Source organism: Sturnus vulgaris, chromosome 1 (assembly GCF_052056855.1).
Source record: "Sturnus vulgaris isolate bStuVul1 chromosome 1, bStuVul1.hap1, whole genome shotgun sequence".
Classification (NCBI taxonomy): Eukaryota; Metazoa; Chordata; class Aves; order Passeriformes; family Sturnidae; genus Sturnus; species Sturnus vulgaris.
Window position 1 is genome coordinate 149,433,551 of NC_142243.1, and position 20,984 is coordinate 149,454,534.

At 37.5% G+C, this 20,984-nt stretch overlaps 1 protein-coding gene across 1 annotated transcript in view; it reads right to left on the minus strand.

Annotated features, from left to right (window-relative positions):
- The window catches only part of ZFAT (zinc finger and AT-hook domain containing), a 76,962-nt gene that overhangs the window by 29,933 nt on the left and 26,045 nt on the right, over positions 1–20,984 (minus strand). The window contains exons 4-9 of the mRNA XM_014888803.2: positions 20,721–20,894; positions 13,635–13,785; positions 11,885–13,353; positions 10,473–10,705; positions 4,096–4,183; positions 197–346 (exon numbers count right to left, since the gene is read on the minus strand). Coding sequence (XP_014744289.2) covers positions 197–346; positions 4,096–4,183; positions 10,473–10,705; positions 11,885–13,353; positions 13,635–13,785; positions 20,721–20,894 — 2,265 coding nt within the window. The remainder of the gene's footprint in view (positions 1–196; positions 347–4,095; positions 4,184–10,472; positions 10,706–11,884; positions 13,354–13,634; positions 13,786–20,720; positions 20,895–20,984) is intronic.

The following is a 20,984-nucleotide window of genomic DNA, read 5'->3' on the forward strand; positions in this document are numbered from 1 at the left end:
CTGTCTGTTCAAGTTCCGAGTGTGAAGTTCCATATGTGATCCAGAATCCATTAAACGAATTAATTAACCTCCAATGTAGCTTAAAGTTTTGCATTCGAGTATAGAAATAAATTTCAATCTGTTTTTTTATGTCAGCAAAGCTTCAGTGGAATATGAGACTCATTATATGCCCAAAAGCTTAAAACCAAAGTTTTACCTTCATGAGCCCAAATGTGACGTTGAAGGTCTGATCCATTCTTCATAAAATAAAAATCACAGTGGGGACATTTCACAGCTCGTTTTCCAATAAGTCCTTTCAGCTGAACTCTTCTGCCAAGAATCTCAGAAATAGTAGTCATTGAAACCTCTGAGAGAAATGCAAAAGGTAGTAAGAACCAGAAGGACATGAGGGAATTTATTTTGTAAGTAATATTGAAGAGCTAGATCTTGATTCAGTCCAACTTTTTAAAAGCTATTTCCCTTAGTTCCACCAAGATTAACTTGAGCAAAGAGCATAAGGACCTTTTTTCCTTTAGGCCCTCTAGGATGCTCTATCCTTTCTCTCCTGATCTGTGAACTCACTGTCCTCACTACCTGTTTAAAAAAATATATTATTTTAAATATAAAAAAAATTGGTTGGGCCACTGGCACAGAAGATAATTTTATTACTGTGACCCTTCCCCATAAGCTAAACTGGCACTTTTTTTTCAATATTTTCAAAAGCTTTATTCAAGATTTCACCCTAGATGTCAAGGATCTGAAGATAATTCATTTCAGCCACAGCTACAATGGTCAGAATGCTGATAATCAGGCACTTTAAAGAAAAAAAACAGGCTCGTGGAATAAATGTGACTCGAAGGTCACCTACTCCAAGCAGGGTTAACTTTACAGTTCCATTTTTAAAGTTAAATCAAGTTGCTTGGGGTCATATCCAGTCCTGTTCTGAACATATCCAAGGATGCAGATTCTACAGCCTCTCTTGGCCCATTCCAGTGTTTAACCATCTTTACAGTCAAAACTGTTTTCCTAGTTCTAGTCAGAAGCTCCTTGTTTCAGCTGACATCCCTTCACTGTACAGCTCCAAGAAAAATCTCACTCTGTCTTCTTTTTAATTAGATTGCTGAAGACAGCAATTAAGATTCCTCTCCTGGCCTTTTCTTATTCAAGCTAGACGCACTCAATTCTGTGTATTTCCTTCATATGAGATAATGTTTTGGTTGTCACAGTGAAAAAGTTCAAAATAATGAAGTTTAATTTAAAGTGGCCCAGACACATAATGAAAACATTTCCAGATGCTTTTAAAAATAAATCAAATTGCTCAATACACGTCAGATGAATGAAATGCTGTCTCTTCACTTAATGAAAGTACAACACTCATGCAATCTAAACCTTAAGACATGAAAGCTGGTGATGTATTATGCCCCAAATCCTTTAAATTTAAAAGTTCTTGTCTAAACCTAGATTTTTACCAAAATCACCATGTCTCCTGATGATTGGTCCCAGAATGGAATCACAAAAATCCTGCCTGAACTCATGTGCACAGGGAAAATAACCTGTAGCTATAAAAGCCCATGAAATGAGCAGAGAGAAGTTCTAAGATACCAAAAAAAGAAAAAATACAGCCATAAGTCTGAATCCTCATCTGCTTTTCATGGCTTAGATCCTTCATTCATGACTGCAGGCTAGGATGTCTGCTCAGTGGGGAGCCATGAAGCCTGATGCCTCTCATGTCTCGTAACTATTAAGAAATACCATATTAAATCAGACAGTGGATGAAAGGTAGATAATTCTGAGAGCTGGGACCAGAACCCAAGACTCCTCCTTCACTGCTGAGTACAAAAATCATTGGGCAATAAAGCCAAGCTCTCTTATCTCTTTGGTTTGAAATACTGCTCTGCCAAAGTCTATGGAGATTTCTGTCTCACTGACTTCTGGGACCAAAATTTAACTCCCCTGCAAATACAGAAGAGGAAGGAGCACTTTTTTATTTCATACTTTCTACTCGATGAAACAGAAGAGACAAGGGGTGGGGCATGCTGAATGATATTAAGAAAGGAAGGAGAGGGGAAGTTCTAGAAATAATGTTTTAATGATAAATATGAAAGTGTTTCAGTTTAAATTAATTTTTTATATGTCCTTTTAAAATTCAATTCCTGTTAACAGTACCTCTCATTCCTTTCATCTTTATTAATTTTCATTTACATTCCTGAAAACAACTGCAGTCATGCCACTGCAGTATTTAATAGCTTACACCATCAGACCCCTCACACTTATTTGGCTTGTAATTAAGTATGGTGTACAAACAGAGGATTTCTTCCTGATTACAAGGAGAAAATTCACAGAAATTAAAACATATTTGTGCATTAATTCTCCTCCATATATTAAAACAGAGTTGTTGCATAATTATTGCATAGGCATATCTTAGATGTAGTATTTCTTTAGTACCACAGAGATACATTTAATAAATCTGCTATTCAGCCTTTAAGCTCTATGTGCCTTAATGATACATTAATGAAAAATGAAAACATAAAATAATAGCACAGATTTTCTTTCTAAATCTTACTTCTATTTTAAGAGTTTAAAAGATGCCCTTGAATAAGAAAAAAAAATTACACTATACTTTTTTTAGAGGGATTCATATACCAAATGAATTGTTCAGGAGTATTTAAATCCATGAGTTCAGTACTTCAGGGCTCCAGAGTTAAGTGGTATTTCTGGACCTCAGACACAGCACACACTGATCATTCAGCAGTCACTGGACCAGTGCAGGCTAATGGCAACATGTAAGGGAACAGAAATCATGTTAGGGGAGTCTCCTATGCTCCCTGCCTGAGGCAGCATGAAGGCTTTAAAGGCACAATTCTTGAGATTCAGTTTCTATGCTTACTGGTGTTATACCTCCTGACTACAGTATAGCTCAGAAGCCTTTCCTCATCTCAATTTCCTGCATCAGACATGTCCTCTGACGTACGACAAGCCCTCCAACCACACTGCTCTGGAGTGGTCTGCAAATAAAGAGGTTTAGTAACTAAAGAGCTGAAGTGGGAGTTAAGGATGAAATTAAAACGAAGGAAATTGTTTAAAACACGGGTCTAGCACTATCTAGTGGCAATAGGAAGATAAACTACTGTTTTACCTATTATGCTGTACATCTGACAAGAAAGACAAGGAAAGTTACATCATTTTAATTGGATTTTTTTTCCTCAAATTTAGTCTGAGCATGACCAGTATTTTCCTTCTTTGTATCCAATTAAGTCAAGTGACAAGGAGCACTGTAGATGAATCAATGAAAGTGCCACCTCTCCCTCCTCTGCAGTAGCAGCAAGGCTTTCTGTCCAATGTAACCTGAGAAGCAAGAAATCAGGGACACACCAGTGTGGCTCTGCTGAGTTCACATCAGTGAGGTTTAAATTAGTCCCCACACCAGCATTTTCAGATTCCCAAGATCTGAGAAAGGATTGTTTACTCAAGCACAGCACATTGACTCACCACATTCATGTTTTCTTGTACTTGCACTGATAAACCAGGGCACCAGAATGGAAGGTATAAACAAAGTTGGGAGCAGTTTGCTGGATCCAGCCAGGCTTGCCAGCTCCATTACTACTGGCCATAGCACGTCCCAGCTGGTCCTCACAGCAGCCCTGCTTCAGACTCCAGCTGGCCCTGGGGGTCCAGCCCAGCCCACAGGACCTGGGCACACACAGGGCCAGCTCTGCATTCACATCAGTCACCTACAGAGAAATCAGGAGCCCTAAATGCATTCCTGTCAGTTCATGTCAGGCCAGTGGGAATTTTACACCTCCTGGGCTGCGACAGGGCGTCTATATGCCTGATCCCAAACTTCCCAGTGCTTAATTTGAATTCACCCTTTGTCAGATGATGACAGATTTCTTAGCTCAATTACCTGACACACTCCACAATACACATGCTCAAACAGTAACACTTTTCACTCTAAATTCTAAATCTGCAAAACCAACACAATTCTTACTCTAAACCAGTTGAATTAGAAATAGACTCTTCTCTTTCTTAGGAATATAATCACATTACACTACTTATTCTAGACCCTTATCCATTTATTGCAATAGACTGAGAAATCTTCCTTGATTTTTTTCTTACCAGGGTGATTTGTCTTGATGTGAGATTTTATAAGTCGATCTTCAGAAAATGACTTCTCACACACAGGACAGGAATAACTCTTTTTATCCTTAAGTGAGAAAGAAAGAGATTGCATTTTCAGTCTACTGGTATAATCACTATAGTCATTATTCAGTAATACATGGTTCTCAACAAAGTTATAATTCAAGGTTCGGTTTTTAAGAAAAAAATGAATGTATTTATAGTGAAATAAGTGAAGGAGAAATATTAAAAGACTCTAAGCACATCATTAATCCTTATGAATACAGGGCTGCAAGTCACAGCAGATGAACATATGCACAATAAATGTAAGCATTATCTTCTGACTGACTCTGTAGAAAATCAGGAGTCAAAAGATCAACTCATATAACAGAAGAAAATGTATTTGATGTAAGCAGTAATATTTAGGGGTTTTTCTTCTTTTTTTTTCTCAAGTCCACCCTTCTGAAACCTAAGGATCAGATCTTACCCTTCTGTCTGAAGACAACCACCACTATGTGGATTTATTAAATGGCCTGAAATTGAGCAGCAGAGTTAACAATGACAGATGCTATTATTATTCAGTGTCTACATTTCTAATGATTTTATAAATATTCAGCATTTTATGTATTACCAATAAAGTCTTATTCTACTACTGTGATTTAAAGACTTACAGACTACTATGGATTTTCTCAGTGTCACTGATGTTATAACAGATTTAACACTATCAATCAAGTTCAGCTGGAGAGTTCTGATGTAATTTCTTCCTATTTGCAATTTTAATCTAATTGTAATTTGCATGTTTTTACAAATCCATCTAACTCCATGTAAAAATGAGGGAACTTTCTCCATTACACTTTACATTAAACCTTGACAGTCATAATATAAATTGGAGAGTATGGTCTTTCCAGGAGTACCTGCTGGCACTGGATGTTTAATTCAATGAGTGGGGTGACAGTCACCTCTGCACTGAGTAGATTAATTTATGAGTGGATTCTCAAAACCACAGATGAAAGGGGTCTAGCTAGTCCTGACAGCTGGGGAGGTGCCCAGGTAACACATTACTTGGAGAAGTGCAGCTGCCCACCTACCAGAGACCTCTGAAAAGGTGAGCTGAAGCCACAGAACATTCCAGGAGGACAGAAATACTTCCTGAAGAGTGTAGAAGGAAGATTATTGATCAAAATGAGACAGAACTCTGTCTTATGAGTGAGAAATTGGGAGCTCACAGGAGGCAAAGGGTCCTGGACTCTACCAGTTTCTGACCTTTGACCAAAGAGCATCTCTGAATAATGAGGAGAGCTGTACAAGGAGGTCATTATTGTCCAGATGCTGCAGTTGCACAGCTGTAAATGGACACCTCTCTTGAAAGGAAAACAAAAATTGATGGGTTTTCATGGCAGACAGGTTTTGGAATATGATGCAGCACTTGCAGCCAGTCTCATGTACCTCTGAGAAACAAGTCCCTGTGCTGAAGTACCTACAAGTTAAAAGCAGCAGTAGCCCTAGAACTCTTGGGCTGAAATAGCAATAAATATTCCCACAACTGCAGGATATGGAACTCTCACTGCCAGGGCAGTGGCACAAGGAGAATTCTGCCTGAGCTGACAGTCATTTGCTCCTGTGAGAACCTGCACCAGGGACTGGGGATGGCAGCTACACAAGGATTACCACCCTGAAGGCAGCACCTTGCTGTGATAGTGTTGGGGCTGTCATCATTTTAAGCCCTAAGAATCCTAAGGGAAAAAAGGAACATCAGAGAATACAAGCTGGGTTTTGAAAGAGATTCAAGGAGCCTACAAAGCTGACAAAACCTTGAAAAAGAGCTGTTAATTTGTGGAATTAGAGTCTCTCAAATGATATAACCTAAATCTGCTAGTGATGATTTTGGATTTCTACCTAAACACATTACTCCAACAAAGACTGGTAGATTAATCATAACAAAACTCCACAGCAATGTTAGCACCTTTTCAATGATGTAGTTATATGATCACATTCATAATTTGGCACGTTTAAGAAAAACAACACAAAATCATTTAGGGGCTCTTGAGCTGAAATGTGTTGACAGATCTCAGCCTGTTCCTCAAACCTGCTAGATATCTGATTTCAAAATATACAATAAATAAAGGAAAAAATAGTATACTTTTAATGTACAGTTGGGTGTTGCTGGTCTCTAACACTCACTGAATTAAGTACTTCTCAGTGTGACCAGAACATTGAGACAAGTGTTAAATAAGAAAAAAAAAAATCAACACTCCACTACACACACGCTACTTCAGTTGAAGTGCTGTTAACTGTGACAACTTTACATTCTTATTAATATTCTTGAGGAAGGCAAGGCTATAAAAGCCTATGTCTTAGAGGAAAAATCAAAATAATCAGTAAATGCATCAAGAGCTATAGGGCAACATGAATGGATGGGTGCTGAGAACACAACTTTCCACAAGACGATGGTTACAAACTTCTTCAATAACAAAATAATGCTAACAGCTTTTTCAAGCAGTTACAAAGTTATCTACACCAAGTTCTGCAGAAGTGATCTTCAAAAGGGTTATCTTTTGTAGTGTAACAGTGTGCCAAGAAGTACTGAGTCCCTTCAAAGTGTGTCACAGAGAGCACCCAGCTGAAGCCAAACCTTTCCCTGCTGGGTGTCTAGGCTGGTGCCAGAGCACTGGAGCTTATGGTGTCAGCCTGGAATGCTGAAGTGTTCTTCTGCTGCTGCCCTGAGAGCTTGTGTGAGTCCTTCAGTGCAATCCCACTGCTCTCAAAACAGCCTTTAAAAATCCCCTGTTGGAAATTTCAGTATTTCAGAGCACCCAGACCACAAAACAGAGCCCCAGAGAAGGTCTCCTGCACCACAGCTCCAGCTCTTCAGGTGCCCTGGCCATAGGTAATGACAGAAGCCCCGTGAAGGCTGAGGTTGCAGTAATATCTGAATCACATTCTCAGCACGCAAGCTTTCCTCTGGTAAGAATGAAAGTTATTTTTCCTATGCCTTATTGGAATACTTGCCTTTTAAATTCCTTTGAAGGTTTTTCTGAAGGACACCAGCAGAAGCAAAGCATGGAGAGAACTGCATTTACCTTTGCTAAAGACCAGCTGCATAGTCCAATCAGCTATTTAAACTTCAAAGGCAATAACTTCCTAATATTTGCTCATCACCCCTATTAGCTAATTTGAGAAAATATAAGAAACTTAAAATAATTCCTAAATAAAGGTAGGCTTTTGATTGAAGGTGTTGTTTACATTCCATAAAACAGGAATTTAATTAGGTATGTAAGTATTCTTAAATGTAGTGAAAATAAATTAGTCTAATACTATCACAAATTTTCTTGTTTATGCTGTTTTGTTATTAAATAAGGCCACTTACATAATAATCACAAGGCATTTCTCTTTATATAAAGGAATTAAAATTGTGCTAAGAAAGCATCAGCTATATTATATTATCCATTTATAGTGCCATGAAAAGAATTTTATTTCTCTGAAGCATATGTTTCAAGATAATTCAAGGGGTAGATATACAAGTATACAGTCACAAAAAGAAAAATTAAAACCCCCTACTAAATATTGGCACTCACAGAACATTTCCAGGAAAAGTTCCCACAACTCAATTAACACAACATTTGACTGCATAACTGTGTAGAGGAATAGAGGGCCAAAGTCTGCTCCCACATCTATTCAGATCAACAGAAATTTAATTTCTAATGCCCATGGGATCACAGTAACCCTGAGTTACACTTCTGAGGAGTGAAGAACTCCAGAAAAATCTTCACCACAGTTGCCATCATGTTCAAATTAAAATTTTCCCAAAGGATTCCTGCATTAAACTCATGTCCCATTAAAATGCAACTCAGCTAAAAGGATGTGATGTAGCTAGGAGACAGCTGTGCACACGTGTGAAGGAGGCTACAGAAAAAGGTGCAGATGTTTAGACAGACTTTTCTGAAGTCTGGCAAGAAGCAGAACTCAGCTCACAAAATGAAAAGCACCTGCAAACAGTGCTTCAGCACTTCTTTGTGAAATAACTATTAGTAAAAACAAATGCCAAGCTGACATTCATTATGGAAGTGAGGACTAAGAGCTGTTTTCCAACTGAGAGCCCGATCATTAGATCAGAGATGTTTTTGTTAATTGCTTCCGTTTGCAGTACCTTGCATTCTTGACTGCACAGCAGCACTGCTCCAGAGGCAGAGGTAACACAGCCAGACCAGTGACCATGTGAAAATTTACTCTCCACAGGAAGGGCAAATAAGCAATCAGAGCTTGAGCATCTCACATCCTACCAACAGCCAGCTATTACATGGAAGGTCAGCAGCATAATGGAATTTCTAAGCATCCTTCCAAAGACAAGAATAATTTACATCCCACAACGTGCATGAAAGCAGATGCAGGCACCTAGTAACGAGTGGTGTTTCTGGGCCTGAACTGCAGTTTTAGAGAGGTGCTAATGTTACAGTATTAATTAAATACATAAACTTAAAATATTTTCAGAGATAAGCCTCACTGTGATGTTTATCTGCTCAGCACAGGGAGTAAGACAAATGCCACTGGGGGTTATAAACAAACTCTGGTACCATACCCTGCCCTTTAATGTTACCATGAGATCATTCATAATATAAATTTTACTAAAGCAATTTGGAGCTGCCCAACCCTTTCCTAGGTCCCATGACATCAAAGTGATTGGTCACATCAAAGTCTGAACTTTGGAAGAGCTCAATAAATGCCAATAAACATAAAAATCTACAACAAAAGCCCTAGGAGCAAAAGATGAGAACTGAAAATATATACAAAGTTTTGGTTTTGAATCAAGCCACGCCTCAATTCCCAGGCTTCAAAAGTAAAAATTTTCCCTGTAACAACAATGTGTAGCAAATACAGAAGGCAAGAGGCAGCACATTCCATCACATTCCAACACTCCCCATCATTATCTGCCAGTGCAAGATTTGGGTGCTGCATACAGAGTAAGGTGGGTGCCCATACAGTGATACATAAGGATGAAGGGAAAGCTGCTTTTCAATACCCATCATTTATCTTCTACAAAGGCAGGGATCCAGCTGAAATGCAGCCAGCAATGAGGTGATGAAGGATACACATCCACACAAGGAAATGAACTGAGATTTCAGCATCTTCTGTCTCCAGAGAAGTTTTAATTTTACTATTTATTAAGGATTGATTTTTTTTTAATTTAAAGTAGATGTCCACATTTAACTGTGCATAGATATATATTTGAAGAACTGGTCCTTTTCAGTGAGATACACATGGAGTAAATATACCAAGTAGTGGGTACAAAGACCAATATGAGAATTGCCAAATTCACTTACTAAGTAAATTCTAATACATTAATTTTCCAACACATTTAAATAAATATATTTGACAGAAAGCATGCTTCTAAAAGATCGTGCTGTCACAATGGTTTTAATTATGAAATCCATTTTCTCAGTTCTATTTAGCATTATGAAAATGATCTTCCTGGTGGGAGCTGTTGGACATTCATCACACTTGAAAAACAGGTACTTAGAAAGGATATAGGAGAGTAATTGTACTCTTTTTTCTTAAGTGTTCTTAGACACCAATTACACAGATTTTTGCCACCAGATGGGCATTGTAAACATTATGAATTCCAAAACATCCAAAAAAAAGTCTATTATGTGAATTTTCTGCACCTTTCACAACAAATACAGATTCCATTTCAAATATCTACAGAAGGGGAGGACACAAGGGGGGAAATTTTCCTTTTTGTGTCATCTCTTCTGTTTGGTTTTAAAGTTCTCCAGAAGTAACTGCTTAAGAAGAGGAGGAGGTTATTCTGTTCCAAATACCTTAAAAGTAAATTCAGCTGTTGGAAATACTGACCAATAGCCTACCAAGACCTGTTTTAGCACATGGCACTCTGAGCTGGAGGGCTTTCTGAACAAGACCTTTAAAATGTGATCTCTGTCAACACAACAGAAAATGATAGACGTTCAACTGCAGCTAGATGGAGATATTAGGAAAAAATCCTTTTCAACAACTTAAATATCTTTTGTCTGCAGTAATTAAGAAGAATATATTTTCATTTTACCCAAGTCATCTATTTATGAAGGAAGGGAATTCAGGTTCACAGAATGAAGTAATGGAACAATAGTACCAACTTCATTCTACTCGCTCAAACCCCAATGGAATAGTGGAAAACCAGAGAGGAAATGGATACAGACATACTCACCTGGAAACAGCTCTGAGAAGGTCAAAATATCCAGTTGCTCTAAGTCAGGTATTCCCAGAAGTGTGCAGAGAACACACAGGTAAGAACCCTGAACTATGTCTTCAAGTATTACCACAGAATTGCAAACACTGAAGAAGACACTGACTTCAGACAAACACGTATTTGGTTTGCTACTCACCAGATCTGTGTGAACTTTAAGGTGTGCCTGGAGCTTGTATTTATCTGGAGTGGAGTAGTCACAATGTTCTGTGGGACATTTCAGCAAAATATTGCTGTGTTTCTGAATGACATGACGCTTAAGGCAGTTCTTGGTGATGGAAGAATAATTGCACTGCGAGCAGTAATATAAATGTTCTCGGGTGTGTGTACGGACATGCATGTCATAGTGCACCTGGTACCAAAACAACTTGCCTGAAAATTAAATTAGACATGAAGAAAGCAATTCCTAAGCAATTATTAGTGAATATTCAAAAAATTAATCAATTTTCTTTCAAGACAAAAGATTCTGTTTGAATCCTGTCCCTTTAGTCTTTAATGAAAATTTGTCTAAAGACCCTTTGCTACTGAAAATATATTTACAAATCCACCTTTACCCAAAAAGATTGTGTTATATGTCCTGAAACAGCCTAACAAAAGCCACTTGTTATCAACGATCATATCAATGATCTTTCTCCTAAAGGAAAAGTCCTTTACATTTGTTCTCTTATGCAAAGAATCTGAATGCAACTGTACACCAAAAGAGACTGTCAAAATATTTTTTGTTACTTTCTTTCATGTTACTCCTTCTTAAAAGCCTTTTTGGCATCAAAAAGCTCAGAGTAACTAATCTAAAGTACAATGTTATGGTGTTTCAAAAACTTGTTTTTTCAGACTTTGATTCTTTTCCTTTTTCAAGAATGAAAACTATAAAATATATCTCCAATTGCTTCCTTTCCAGTTACATAAACACAAACATTTTCAGTTAGAATATGTGAGAATGGTGTTATTCTCACTTCCATAAATTAAAAAACCCAAACAATTACAATCAGGATAGTCATGATCTGATACCATGCAATTAAAATTTTCATCTCAAAGAACCTGGTTCAAAATAAGACATAAAATTATGCCAGTATATATGTTTCTACTGTATAGAATGTAGATTACTATACATCCTCCCACACTATGTGAAAAAACCTGAATTTTATACTAAGCTGATAATGAAGCTCAAGCATTAAAGTATGGACTGAACTAATGCTGATCACATGCCTAAATCTGGTGTGCTTGGCCCCAGTGAAAGTTATGACTTGGGGAAACGCATGTGAACAGAAATAATCTAATTCTATCAAATTTCACATCAACAAAATTGAGCCTTGCAAGGCATTGTTCTGCTATATTCCACTAGTGGGGTTTCTTTTGAGGAGATTTGACTCATTTCACATTATTTGTACAACAAAAAGTAAATGGAACCCCAGAATCCATACTGAACTACAAAATTAATGCTGCTGCAAAGATACACAAATGCATCAAACACTGTAAACCAGAGGAGCAGGAAAAAGACAACTCACTGCATAAAATTTAAAAACCCCCAAACATAATTCCACTGCTCCTTACCACAGTATTCACATTCCAAGTCTCCATAAACCTTCCTTATCCTCTCACGTAACTCAGTGCTCATTTGTCTTTTCTGCAAGCTGTCCAGGATCTGCATGAAGGCGACAGATCCACTCCCCCCGTTGGCTGTGGCTGTGTTAGAAGAGGCTGCCTGTGGGCTGGTGGCTGCCCCAGCTTCTGCTGCTGCCAAAGGGTCTGTGGGTTCTGCCGAATTCTGAATGGGTGCATTGCTTGTTTCTGATTCACCAGGAGGAACAGACTGGATTCTCTCTTCAAGGACTGGAAGGTTCTCAGTCATTGCATTGTTCTGACTCATATTTAAACTTTTGTCTTCAGATAGTAAAAGATTAATTTCTTCACCCTGCACGTTTACAGAACTGCACTGATTAACTTCTTCTTCATTTGGAGGAGAACCTCTTAACTCCTCAGGGCCAGCAGTACCATTTTTCAGCAGGAAGCAATCTGATGCTACACAGGGCTGAATGTCTGGGACTGCTACCTCTGTTGTCTGACACAGTGTCTCTGCTACATTCTTCACCAGAGGATTTTCCAATTCTAAGGAAAGGACTGCATCAATTTTTCCATCACCATTATGCTGACCATCATGGTTTACATCTGCAGCTGCTGATTCACTTTTAGCAGCAGATGGCTGTGGGGTGTTAACAGCATCAGTACTTGTGACAGCTGATTCACCTGCAGTTTGTGTTTGCTGTTCACCAAGGGCTTCTGGCTGGATGTCACCTCCTGGCTCCAGCAGGCAGAAGCTTTGGTTGATAGAACTGTTAAAAACAGAATCCTCCTGCAGATCTGCGTGCACATCTTTGATGTGAGCACGGAGCCTCACAGAACTGACAAACTTCTTCAGGCACACAGAACACACGTACACAAAAGGATGCTTTCGAACATGAAGCTCAAGGGCTTGGTATTTAGTGGCCCCATGACCACAGAGCTCACAAGCAAAGGGTCTTTCATCACCATGAACCAGCATGTGACGGTCCCGGTCCAGCTCATTTTTGAATTTGCGCTCACAAATATGGCAGTCATAGAGAAGTTGTCTTTTGCCCTCTCGTGTCATCAAGCGAAGCTCATCAAAAACATCCTTCACCTTTTTATCTTGAAGGTCGTGAGTTTCCTTCATATGCTTGATCAAATTTTTAACATCCGAGTATTTCTTTTTGCAGAAACGACAGTGCTGCTTAATTTTCTTATGAACCCTTTCGATATGGACTTTGAGATGGCCTTTGCTGAGACAAGTGAAGGTGCAATAATCACAGCTGAACTTCTCCCCGGTGTGCTTCCGCAGGTGAACGTTCAGGTTGGCTTTGATGGCACTAGCATAACTGCAGTAAGAACACTTGTAAGGCTTCTCATTTGTATGAATCCTCAGATGTGCTTGGAGGGAGTGTTTAAATTTGAATACCTTGTTACAGTATTCACATGTAAAAATCTTCAGTTGAGTTGGACCCAACCTAAAAATACCCAAACAAACAGTTATATTTACAGTGGTGAACCTTGGTAACATAATATGTCGAAATTTCCCTAGACATTAATAATGGACAGAAATGCTTCATTTTTTTTAAAAATATGTATTCTCCAAAGGCATTTTAAATTATACAACTCATTCGTAGTTAATTTTCAGCTGTTCCTTTATTTAAAGGTCTCAGAAAAACACTCCAGTTTCATGAAAATAGATGGGGAAGCACTTCATTAATATTCTGCATGAACACGAATATAAGTACTTCAAAATTACCTGCTTGTTTTCATTGCCTGCTCATATGGGGTTTGCTGAATGGCATATTCCTGATATCCTTTTCGTTGTGATGGGTCATGGACTGCTGTGTCTGGAGCTGTGGGTTCACTTTCATGAGGAGAAGCCTCAAGAGGAACAATTCTCCTGGCTCCTAAAGGCAGGATGAAAAGAATGGTCAATAAAAATTTCATACTAGAAACGTGCATTGTCTATAATATAAAAGTGTAAATTAAACAATAAACTCTGTAATCATTATTTTGACTGTTTTAGTTTCTGTTGTTAATGACGGATACACTTCCAGAAGCCATCAGTACTTACACCACAGTTCTACTTAAATAACTTGCCAGGACTGACAGTTCAGAGCATTATTCATGGTGCTTGATGCCTGCTACAAGGAGATCCTACATCCAAATATTTCCACCTTCAAAAGATTGTAAATCTTCTAAATAAAATTTGAATTTTTCTGTTTCTGCTTCATACCACATCCTTTGAAAAATTACACCAAGCTGTTTAATCAATTCCACAAATATGGCTGGGGAAAAGTTTAGTATAAAAGACAGTTTAGTCTATATTTAAAACTCTGCACATCTTTTCCTTAAACTCCTTATATTTTGGAGCACATTGCCATCCCTCAGAATAAAAGAGTATGTTTGGAACAGGCTTCCCAGGGCAGTGGTCACAGCTCCAAGCCTGACAGAGCTCAAAAAGTATTTGGACAATGCTCTCAACCACATTGTGTGATTCTTGGGGCTGTCCTGTGCTGGGCCAGGAGCTGGATTCAATCTTTGTGGAGCCTTTCCAGCTCAGGATATATCTGATTCCATGCTCCTTGTGCACTTCTCAGTCTCCACTGGGAGCAGAAGGGGCTCTACTGAATGCATTAAACCCAGATTTCTGAGGATATTATTTATAAAATATAGGCAGTAAAAAGTCTCTGAAATCACGGTGGAGGTTACCCACCAATAGGTGTGAAAGACTTAGTGACATTACATGGATGAAAGAAGTGTTGTAGACAAGGAGAAAAACAGAGAATCTGTGGGTCCTTCAAAGTGATTTTAAGTGGGAAATTGAGATATTTTGAGAAGAGGCCATTTGGGAGTATGTAAAGCTACTGAAGCTTTTCCTATCAGACTGGACATCAGCCAACTCTGTAAACAGAGTAACTAAACCAGAATAGCTCTGTTTCTCACTAAACTGGTTACATCTAAAACCAGATTTTTTGCACTACCATTTTTTAATAATGCTTTCAGTTCTGTACTAAAGATTCTGCAGGTTCAACAGAACTGATCTTCCAAATTTTCACCCTAAATGTCACCAGAACATCATAACTTCTATTCTTCGTGTTCTTCCCTCTTTCACAAATGTCAGGTTGTCCACAGGATTCCATCTCCCAAATTGCACTGTGGGGATGACTGAGATGGGACCATGTCATTACAGCACAAGAGCCATGGTTCAGTCTGTGGGTTCAGTACAAAGGTAACAGAATAGACATTAGACACCAGAAAAGTGTTCTGATACTTCAATACTTAAAATAGAAGCAAATTCTATATTTGGAGTGACTCAGTTAAAAGAAAATAGGTCTTAAACTGCTTTATATGCGTGATTGCCTCTTCCAGGCCTCCCATTTCTTGACTGTGAGACAAAGATCCTCATTAAATGCTCCACACTAACTCTCCTCTGTGCCCTTCTGCATTTCAGGATGTTTGAGCATTTCCTAAAAGGACTGCTGAACTGTTTAATAGACTTTCGTACTACCACTATAAAAATTTAATCACCTAAATTGGGTGAACTAAATATATACTCACTAGATAAATACTAACTCACCAGTATTTTGCATACTTTGAGTGGGTAGAATGCTCCAAGGTTATCCTCATGTTCCTGCCTCTAAATTACCTATGCAGTTCACAGAGAGGATGTCTTTAAAAACTTGAAGAGGGAGATTCACATTTTCAGACATGCTGATGAAGTACTTGCTCACAAAAGGCAATCATGTCCCCTAGTAGGAGGTTGCTACTTCCCACCCTTTGAAGATAGGGAAGCATTAAGAAACCTTAGATGTCTGCATCCACTTGGGATGCTGACTGAGGGTGCCAACAGACCAGCAGCCACAGCAGTCACCAGTAGATCAAAAACTAATGACTACAGCATATGCCCAGGAAGTGAGAAAACCGGTTTCTAGGCTCTACTCAGCCTAGTCCTCACATGCCCCAAATCCCAAAAGAATGCCCTCAATATTCAGGCTAGGGAAATGCCTAAGAACAAGGCAAACACATACAAGGTCTGATTTTTCATTAAAAACATCACATACCAATAAGGAAGATAAAGGTTTTCCTGTTTCCCTAGGCAATCATTTCAAAAAGTCAAAGCATATACATATCAGAGGAAGAAAAGAAGTTTACATTACTGATCATTTCTTTCAGAGAAACCCTTCCTCCAGCACTATCATATCTCTATTTTAAAAGGCAGAATCGACTTTAGTTTAGTAGACTTTATTTATTCCTTTTGCTTTCCTCTTTTCAGTCAATACCATCTAAGTAAATCTGCCTTCAGAAGAATAAGATTTGAGCTCTTCATGACATTCTGACAGCAGCTTCTATAGATAAGCATTACCCAGTGAGCCTCATCTCTCAAACTCAGACTGGCCTCCAGTCTCTTGCAGTCTGTCCCTTGGAAAAGCAGAGCTCTCCAATACTTATCAATAGTCTAATAGAACTAGACTATTGGTAATAGAATTATTAGGAATGGATCACAAGTAAACCAAGAAAGAATATCAGCCTAATTCCTACTCATTCAACTAAATTCTGCAAACATCTTAAAGCTTCAAATACAGATCACAAAAAAGGATAAAAAAGAACCAGAGAACAGTAACAAAGACAAAATCAGAAGTATTTTGTTTGTGAGAGGGATACAGAATTCATAGATCTTAAACTTGGAAAAGAGATAACTGAAAGTGAAATATCAGAAAAAAATCTGTAATTAGCAATACTATGGAAAAAAATTGAATAATCATTATCTCACAACCCTCAAAAAACAGCTTAATACAGACTTAAAACAAAATAAAGAAATATGCAATTTCACCCCACATGTAATTAAGATACAGAACAATTACTGCATAATGTCACAGAGACTTAAAATATAAATGCATTCAAGATGGGATTTAGACAAATTAATTGGTACATATTAAATATGGTAATTTAGATGCAAACACGAACTCAACAACTGTCAGAATTCATGAGACTTTACACAGTGTCTTTTTTCTTTCCTTCAGAGAAGCTACAAGCTGCCTTTAAACCAACTTTTTTTGTTTTAAAAAAGAACTTTAGTTGAAGTTTAAATATCAAAAACAATCTTCATAATGTAGGTACTCTGGTCTGTATAGTTAAAATAATGTGCTATGGGTGTGAAGTGAATATTTGTTTCTTACAATCTCTTTTTGAAGGAATGTGTTTTTTCCAGCTTCCACAATATCCTGTGAAATGTGCTCCAAATGTGTGTGATCCATAGCAAGGCAGTTCTGAAAGCCAAATCATCAGAAACCAACCCTACCCATAATCCCAAAGATCTCCATGCAAATCTATCTCTAATCCCCAAAATAAAGCTAAAAAAAAAAAAAAAAGGAAAAGGACCATTTAATATTTGTGTAGGTTAGGTCACCCTGAGGTTGAACACATTTTAATTTAGACAAAAATAGAAACACACATCCATGTATGGGAGGACGAAGATTAACCAGTTAAACTAAAGTCAGTCCCAAAACAGTAAGCAAAATGACATTCTTCCACTTCTTCCCCACTGCCCAAAAATTTTGATGGAAGAAGAACTAAGTGTTCATAGATTATAGATAGACTCCTCTCACACACCAACACAAGAACTCAGCTGGACTTTTATGGACAGTAGCAAGCAGGGAGAGAAAAGCCTTCACAGTGTTGTATTAAGAATTTGTAATTGAAAAAAAAATCCAACTCCTTTAGAAAACGAAAAATAATTATTCTCAAGAAAATGACTACTTCATGCTATTTTTGTATTTCTTGAAAGCAAACTAAAAAATAATCTACCACCGACCATCTTCACAGGAACTTAAAATGAATCTCCTAGTAACAAGCTGAGTCTTTAACATATTACAGAATTTACATAAAACAATAATTTAAATGTTCACATCTCTCCTGAATCAAACTAGCTGAGCATGAATAATAAATTGGTTTTAGACATCTTGAAAATTCACAGAATTTAAACATGGGAAATAAAATACATTAAAAACCCAGAAGATGGAATATTTGGCCGAATTTACTCAATTGTTCTTAAAAATAGAGTATGAAAAAAACTGTCTGCCATTCAAAACAATTTTTAGTTTCACACAAAATTCACACAATTTTCAGAAGTGTATATGACTGTAGTTATTCCCTCTCTTAACTGTGATGCTTACAAAAAACTGTCCTGTGTTTGATCTGATACCTTGGTGTGCTCATGAACTCAGCCCTCCTTCTCTTCAAGGTCTGTCTCTACATCCCTCCAGTTACAGAACCATGGAATAGTTTGGGTAGGAAGGGACCTTAAAGGTCATCTAATTCCAACCTGTCTGCTGTGAGCACAGCCACCTTCCACTAGACCTGGCTGCTCTAAGTCCCATCCAATCTGGGCTTGACACTTTCTGGGATGGGGCATGCATAAATTCTCTGAGCAAACTTCTCCATGCCTCACCACCCTCAGAGTGAAGAAATTCTTCCTACAACCTAATCCAAAACTCCCCTTTTTCAGTTTGAAGCTATTTCCCCTTATCCTATCACTCCATGTCCAGGTGCAGGACCCTGTGCTTGGCCTTGCCCTGCAAGAGCTTTGCCCAGGCTCACCTCTCAAACCTCCCAAGGAAATCAAGGCCTGCACTGAAAAAAATCTACAACTTTTATTCAAGCTGTATTTACTCTGTGGGTTAATGCCATCTTTCAGATTTCTATAGCTGTAAATCTATTACCTTTTATATGCCTCCCAAGATAACATTACAGAAGAGGAACACGGGAAGAAATCAAAGTTGCCCAAATGTCCTTTCTGGGAAGTTAAAAACTGACTGATCCTGTTTGTTCAAAGGGATTTTGAAGACATCAATTAATAATTATATAAAGCATTGTCTCAAACCTCATTAGTGTTTAGCAAAGTTACAACGAAGTGTTCATGTAATACTTCTAAAATAATCTTTTCTTTTAAGAGGGGAAAAATACAATCTAAGTAGTTACTTAATACTGGGAATAAAATACAGCTAATTCTTAAGGCCTTCTCTATTTTTCTAATTGTAATCTGAAATCTTCCAATTTTACTGTAATGTAAAATCTTCCGAATTTTACTGTAATAGACACAAATTTCCATGCACCCTCAAAACTAGAATTTAACTTTACAGATGGTCTAGTACACAGAAAGCAGAAGAGAAGGGACAATTATTTTATCTATTTATATTCTTCATCAGCAGTCTACAGCAGTAACTCATCTCTTCAGCACATGATAAATCTCCAGAAAAAAGACTATGAAAAAGACTGTGAAAGATCTTTATTAAAAACTCCAGACATTAAAGTATTACTGAGAAAGGGGAACTGTCTAAGAATTGCTAGTGACATTAAGATATAGTCAGATTGTGGAAATCAATGGAAAAAAATAGAAGAAAAATCAATTAAAAATAAATTAAACCATAATTACATTAAATGAAATATTTTTCTTTTGAATCTTTAGAGTTAATCACCTACATCATATCTTCCAGAATTTCCAAATTCTGAAAAGTTGGGTGACAATTCATAACTTTTTAAAGAGTACTGACTTTTTTATTACACATAATTTAGCTGGGAACTTGAATGTAATAGGATTATTAATTGTCAGTCAAATATAGATGAGAGTACCTTCAAAAACTGCTGCAGGTTCATACTTGACCATAAATCCTTTTGGTTCATTAAAGCCTTCTGAATGTTTGATGTACTATGCCCAAGTAGCTCCAAAGTTTAAGTTATTTTACTATTTTGAGTACCTCAAAAAGCATATGTGCAAGAAAGCCCAAAATTTTGTTTGTCCAAAGAAAAATTTTACTAGGTAGTAATTAAAGCAACAATATCCACTAGATTTACACTTCCTCTCCTGCATCACATGCTTCCTACATTTGTTTCATTATCTATATTTACTACTTCTTCATTTGTCTTTTTAGGCCAGTTTTGTAGGGGAATGGATCTTTGATTGCATTATCCATGTCTTTCCTTCACCTCTTGGAAATTCTTCTAGTCCTTGCCAGAAATGTACAAGTCTAAGATAAAACCTCTTACAAGTTGTATTAAATTTAACACCAGGAGGGGGCAATCTCCAGTTATGGCTCTTTCCAAAAGCCCTGAGGAAGGGAGGTTTGTCTATATCCATAAATTAACACCTAAAGTACCCCACTTACACCTCCATGAGCCCCTAACCACAGCAGCTTACCACAGATCTCTATATCAAAAGACATTAATACAGAGAATCTTGCTACCTTCCAACCCACAACAACAAAATGAAGACTTTAAAGTTGTTCTGATAGTTATAAGCAAAACAAACACCCAGAAATGTTTGCAATAACAAAAAGGAGAACAATAAAACTACAAAGCTGAAAATAATGCACAAAACTATTAAAAAGGGATTCTGACAGTTAGTCAGAATAGTTAATGGTTTATAACCAGTTAATAGTTTATATAAACTGTCAAATGCAAATCTAGTTTTGACTAAATTTTTTTAAACCTCTAAACATTATGTAGAACTTGATTTTCAAATATCTTGACACTTTCCTCTGATCAGTGTTTTATCATTTTCTTTTTTAAAACTATTCACAGACTCAACATAACTGATGTTAATGCAGTAACTGAGGTTAACTACAGCCAGGTCCAGCATTTCTTGTACCTCTGTAGAAATGTGACTGAAGCTCTACAATTACGTTGCTGCCAAATGCGGAGACTCTGTATGAAGATAATCAAATAATGCTAAGCATTTTTCATACACTAAATATTCTGAGCAACTTGGTCTTAGACCAACGAATATTTTATACAGTGTCAGCATAATTAAAAATATATATATATAATTGGTGACTTTGATTACCTGGAATAGTTTCATGGGCTGTCAAAACCACACTTATAATAGGATTTTTAGCTCCTGAAACCTGTTCAGTCTCCTTAGTTGATGCTGTTTTCTCTGTTTTCTGAACTCGGGGCCTCTTGGGAATTTTTTCTCGCTCATCTTCCTTCCTGTCAAGGTCAACGTCAGAATCATTACCTAAAGAGCAAACATCAAAAAGAAGGTAACTATGTACAAAAGCAATGCAGGTAACACAGTCACTAACACTGCAAGAACAAATGGGGAGAA